This window comes from Pundamilia nyererei, unplaced genomic scaffold (assembly GCF_000239375.1).
Source record: "Pundamilia nyererei isolate P.nyererei 1_Seehausen unplaced genomic scaffold, PunNye1.0 scaffold00070, whole genome shotgun sequence".
Lineage (NCBI taxonomy): Eukaryota > Metazoa > Chordata > Actinopteri > Cichliformes > Cichlidae > Pundamilia > Pundamilia nyererei.
The window spans coordinates 1,656,075-1,662,074 of record NW_005187471.1 but is presented as its reverse complement, the minus strand read 5'-3'; the positions used below and the strand labels follow the sequence as shown (position 1 = coordinate 1,662,074).

The 6,000-nt window shown below is 37.3% G+C and overlaps 1 protein-coding gene across 1 annotated transcript in view; it reads left to right on the top strand.

Moving 5' to 3' along the window:
* pls1 (plastin 1 (I isoform)) overlaps positions 1 to 4,877 on the top strand; it is a 6,615-nt gene extending 1,738 nt beyond the window's left edge. Inside the window, exons 4-15 of the mRNA XM_005736627.1 lie at positions 354 to 486; positions 930 to 1,011; positions 1,744 to 1,909; positions 2,390 to 2,532; positions 2,609 to 2,704; positions 2,875 to 3,070; positions 3,330 to 3,408; positions 3,827 to 3,941; positions 4,043 to 4,176; positions 4,309 to 4,432; positions 4,510 to 4,643; positions 4,739 to 4,877. Coding sequence (XP_005736684.1) covers positions 354 to 486; positions 930 to 1,011; positions 1,744 to 1,909; positions 2,390 to 2,532; positions 2,609 to 2,704; positions 2,875 to 3,070; positions 3,330 to 3,408; positions 3,827 to 3,941; positions 4,043 to 4,176; positions 4,309 to 4,432; positions 4,510 to 4,643; positions 4,739 to 4,877 — 1,541 coding nt within the window. The remainder of the gene's footprint in view (positions 1 to 353; positions 487 to 929; positions 1,012 to 1,743; positions 1,910 to 2,389; positions 2,533 to 2,608; positions 2,705 to 2,874; positions 3,071 to 3,329; positions 3,409 to 3,826; positions 3,942 to 4,042; positions 4,177 to 4,308; positions 4,433 to 4,509; positions 4,644 to 4,738) is intronic.
* Positions 4,878 to 6,000: the final 1,123 nt, after the last annotated feature.

The following is a 6,000-nucleotide window of genomic DNA, read 5'->3' as shown; positions in this document are numbered from 1 at the left end:
GAAGTCCTTGAAAAAAATTGAATTTTTGGCTGTAATGTAGATTATTAAATGAATTATAATTTAATGTAACAGCATGATAATGTTTATTTGAGGTGGCACAAAACAACTGTAGGCTTCCCTTCGATTTTCCTAGCTGTTTAATTATTATTTTTTGTCTATTAAATATCAGATAATAGTGGAAAAGGCTTCCCTGAGGCCTGTAGAGAGTTAATAGTCCATCTTTGTGATTTAACCGTTCAATCCAACACCATAATTTATTATAATAAACATCATAAACAGTCTACTAATCAGCTGAGCAGCTAATTGTTTACGCTCCTACATTACTTACTGCAGAAATTTATATGTGTGTTTAGATGAGGAGAAGGTGGCTTTTGTAAATTGGATCAACAAATCTTTGGCAAAAGATCCAGACTGCCAACATCTGCTGCCCATGGACCCTGATGATGAAAGCCTCTTTACCTCTGTCCGTGATGGCATCCTCTTATGGTATTAACACAGGCTCATGCACACAGGCAACCAAGAATAAGCGCCTCTATAAACATTTTTATTTTGCACTTTTATGTTGTAGCAAAGGTTAAAAGAGAAACGGTGTAATCTTGTTTTACTATTGTTTTATAGTGTTTCAGAGCGCCTTCCTGCTCACATTTTCTCAGTGGGTTTCTCTTTATTTTACACTTGTCTGCACAAGTATTTTACACTTGTCTTTATTTTACACTTTCACAGACGAAAGATAGCAAGTGAACTATCAGATGGCAGTTATAAACAGTAAATGCTGGATATAAAAAGGGGGAACTGGGAGCACTAAAGGGTCAGGAATCAAACTTGTGACTACCCAGTGCCCAAATCTGACCCTAAGTTATACTTATCTTAGACTAGATTCAGAATCAATTCATTCTTTTACTTGTTTAAAAAATAAAAATCTCTTTCAGCAAGATGATCAACCATTCTCAGCCAGACACGATTGATGAAAGAGTCATCAACACTAGGAAACCCTCTACCTTTCATATGAGAGTAAGTAGCAGTTCTGAGTGAGTGGGTAAATACATATATTCATATCACCAATCCATGTTATTTGCAAAGAAAAAAATAGCTGCACAATTTCTGCCAAATTTTAGCTGAGAGCATCTGTAAAACTATATCATCAGCTTGTTAACTAAATGCGGACTCAGGTTGCCAGATTCTGTGCAGACTAAAAGAGTCTGCTGTTGTTTTTTTTTAAAAGAGGCCAGCTTATGACCTTTGCTGCACCTAAAAAGTAAAAAGAAAGAAGAAGGTAGTAAAGGGAAATTCTCATTTAAGACACGACTACTTTAAAAGACCTGAATGTATTCGGTTAGATTTACTGTAGCTGGCACATGATAAGTCCTCTACTGAACATATGGATGTCAACTGAGATGACGATAGGTAGTAAATGTGTTATTGTGTTATTCTGAATATACTGATTCTCCCGGAATGTTGGACTTTGCAAAAAAGCCTGTAATATATTAACTTTTTACTGCATCGTCCTCTTCTTTTTCTTCTGCTGTGTTATATCTCATGAACACTTCTTCCTGGATGATATTTGTTCATCAGCAGTTCCATTTTCAGCTTCTGCTGATTTCTGCTTAGTTTCTTATTATTTGCAGGGTTCAATCTGTAGTCTTTATTTTCGCTGAGCTTTTAAAACAACAGAAACACTGCTGTATGACATGAGAGTGTTTCAGACTTTGAATTAAAAAATCTTGATGCAACGTGTGTTTGTAGGAGAATCTGGTCTTGGCCCTGAATTCAGCCTCAGCTATCGGGTGCACGGTGGTGAGCATGGATGCCCATGACTTGATGGCTGGAAAGCCCCACCTGGTTCTGGGATTGCTCTGGCAGGTTATCAAGATTGGCCTCTTCGCTGACATAGAAATCAGCAGGAACGAAGGTCAGCGCACACCTGCATGCAAACACAAAACTTCACATTTACAGCGCTCACCCATATGTGATGCAGTTCATGCAGGAGAGGTTTGAAATGTAAAGGTTTAGGCAAAACAGTGGAGCTTGTTAGGTTAAAACTGTATAACAGAGTGCCCATAACAGTGTTCATGATTATGTTTCTTTTCTCTAAGCATTCTGTAAGCATTTGGTGCTTTATTTGATTTTATTTTTATATGTCATACTATATTATCTGTAATCATACAGCCTCTAGGTACAAAAATATGTTACAAATTTTTGATTTTTTTGTGCTTTTTTTGTAACAAATTAGTGAATTCTTTTGCGTGTCTTCTTTACTTTTACCAGCATAACCACAACTGTATTACTTTTAATTGAGAGTATCTTGCTGCTTCTAGGTAAAAATGCAGTTTTTTATTAATTTCCTCTTTCTTGCTTTAACAGTTGATTAACTGCTGTTATGTGTTTTCAGGTCTGATTGCCCTCCTAGCAGATGGAGAATCACTGGAGCACCTAATGTCTCTCTCCCCTGACGAGCTGCTGCTCCGCTGGGTCAACTATCATCTACGCAACGCTGGAACGGAAACAATCAGCAACTTCAGCGAAGACATCAAGGTACCGTGCAGAATAAATACACACACACGTGAATACAGAGTCATCAGTAACCTCATCTTGTACTCTCCCACCGAAGGACTCACGGGCCTATTTCCACCTGATGGATCAGATCACTTCCTGTGAGGAGGATGAATTCCAAATGAGGATAAAAATTGACATGAGCGGTCTCAATGTGAGCCACAAACTTTTCACATAACAATGAGAAACTAATAAATAAAGCTAAATGTAAAGATAAACATTTCTGTTTGTCATTTTAACCTGTTTTCTTCACATTCTCATATTTACATAGCGTCTATACCGTTCTTCTATGCATACATGTCTCTGTGTGTGTTTGTTGTGAAGGAGTGGGATTTGGAGAAAAGGGCGGAGCTGATGCTGCAGCAGGCAGCCAGACTGGAATGCAGGCAGTTTGTTACTCCTCATGATGTCACATCTGGAAACAGCAAACTGAACATGGCCTTTGTGGCTAACCTGTTCAACATGCACCCCGGTCTGCAGAAGCTTCTGATGAATGGAGGCGATTTAGAGCACATAGAGAGTGAGATACATCCACCACTACATCTTGGCCTTACAATTACACGACAGAGTCATAAAATGCTGAAATGTACAGTACATAGAGGCATATTAGCCATAAAATGAGCATGGAGAAAACAGACGTAATGCTATGCTAGTTATACATGCCATAGACCAATAATAAGCCAGAGATGATAATAGGTGCTTGAGTTTGTGGCAGACGTCCAGACTATAGATGAAGTCAACTGTATGATAACATGTATGATGTCTTCATATCATTCTAGGGGAGACCAGAGAAGAAAAAACATTTCGCAACTGGATGAACTCTCTGGGTGTTTCTCCACATGTGCACCATCTTTACCAGTATGTCATCAGTTATACATAATCATGTTGACCATATCAGTTATTTAGGGTGAATGGAGCTGTAAATCAACTTCACGGCTTCATTTAATGAGGGTGAGAATGGATTAGCATGTGTCCTCATTTATCATTTCACTGAAGACTCCACAAGAGTAAGATATGGGCTTAGATATCCTAAATTTTAACGCTTTCCTCATGCAGACAGCATTGAAAATAATAAATCCCTTATTTAATTATAAGTGTAATTATTACTATTTGTTAGCTTTAAAGCACAGTAAAACATGAATTCCCCCTAAGGCTGCTAAAAGTCCATATTTCAACAAAAATAGAGATGACATGCTCTAAGTGTTCTCAGAGGTGGTCTTTTTTTTTCCTTCTTCTTCTATTGAAATCCATTATCTGTGTCATTGTTTTTATCCAGTGACCTGTGTGACGGCTTGGTGATTCTGCAGCTTTATGATAAGGTCAATGTGTTTGTGAACTGGAAGAAAGTCAACCGCCCTCCTTATCCTGCTCTGGGGGCCAACATGAAGAAGGTACTAGATGCTAACAAGCAGAGCTGTCACAATGACAATGACAGGAAAAGCACAGCAGTGGGAAATATGAGAGATGTTTTGTTTTTTTCCCTGTATCCCAGCTGGAAAACTGTAACTATGCTGTGGAGCTGGGCAGGGATGTCGCCCGCTTCTCCCTGGTTGGAATTGGAGGAGTAAATCTAAACGAGGGGAGTCGTGTACACACCTTAGGGCTGGTCTGGCAGCTGATGAGGAGGTATGTGCACGCAGAGCTGCAGGATGTTTTGCTTGCTGTAGTATATTGTTTGGTGAAAACAGACAGTCCATGCTTTGGCGACTGCTGCTCCTTGTATAGTTTCAGTTACCTGTACTTCTTACAATCCGCCAGGTACACAATTCAAGTTTTGTCTGATTTGGGTGATGGAGAGAGGGTGGTAGATCAAATCATCCTGGACTGGGTCAACAAGATGCTGAGCCAGAATAGAAAGGACACACAAATCACCAGCTTCAAGGTGTGTATGTTTGTTTGTGAAATGGTATGATATCAAAAGACTGTGTGCTTTAAACCCCTTTTTCCTGTTTTCTGCAGGACAAGCTGATCAGCACCAGCCTGCCAGTGATTGACCTGATTGATGTAATTGCTCCGGGGATGGTCAAGTTTCCCGTGGTGGCAAGAGGAGAAAATGGAGTGCTGAAGAAAGATGATAAAATCAACAATGCCAAGTAAGAAAAAAAAACGTTTTTAAACTCCCAACCTCTTTGGATTTTTCGCTCTTTTCTAATTTCCTTACTCCTCTCTCCTTTTTTGCTGCTCTTAGGTATGCAATTTCATTGGCTCGTAAGATTGGCGCTCGTGTCTACGCTCTGCCTGATGATTTGGTGGAGGTCAACCCCAAGATGGTGATGACTGTGTTTGCCTGCCTCATGGGGCATGGTATGAAGAAAGCCAAAAACTGAAGTAGGCACAACTAACACTGAATGAAGATGGAAAAATATATTTGTATTTTACTTTTAAAAATTTTCTTTAAGTTTTAACCTTGCCGTGCGTACAAAACAAAAACAGTCTAGCATTCTCTATTATTCGTTTGCAAGAAAAGAAAGCTGTAAATCTTTTTCCATCAATAAAGATTATTTTTTTTATACGTGATTTTATGGAAGATTGTTCTTTGCTTTAATAAACTTAACCAATTCTATTTACTTCTTCTGCAATATGAGCCAGAGATCCGGCAGAAGAAAAAGCAGAATTATACACACATCTGTTCTGTCAAATACATTTTATGTCTGTAAATGTTGTGCATTGAATATTGCTATTTAATTAATAAAGAGAATCTATCAAATGTACAAAGTACCTGTGAATTTTTTCTGTATCAAAACACAAGTAAAGAGCAAATTGGTTATAACATGTATATTAGTTCAGAAGTGCATGAAATATAATTGAATCAAAAGCCATTAAAAGCAAAAATCTGGCTTTTCTACATAGCTTCTAAAATGAGCATAACTAAAAACTTGGGAGGTGACAATAAACTGACATTACTTGATATTTATTTATTTATTTATTTATTTACTTATTACCCATATTCAAATATGTTTCAGTCTCCCCTTTAGATAGGGGGAAGCATCTTATACATCTTAAGTGTTTTTAAAAAGCTGCATGGTGAATAAAGGGACTGAAACACTTGTGTTTCTCTTGTTCTGTTGTAGTTTCTTTACCTTACAATATAAAGTGTTTTAATGTTTCTTTTGTTGTGACTTTGTACTATATAAATGCCATTTAACTGATTTAAGGAATTCTATTGTAATTTTGAATTTAGCAACTTAATTAAGATATACATTAAATTCTAATCACAAAATACATACAAATGCCTCATGAATAGTAAAGTAACACATTTGTAGGTAGGCATACACAGTTTCACAAATATTTACATTGTACTGTTTTGTATTATACCCTCTTGTTACATATTATTTACTACTGCAATTGCACTACTCTTTTGCACAGTCTCAATTAGATTTTTTATTTCACCTTTTTTACTTCTCCTTTAAAAAATCACTGCTGTGTATATTTTTACCCTACCTACTTTTT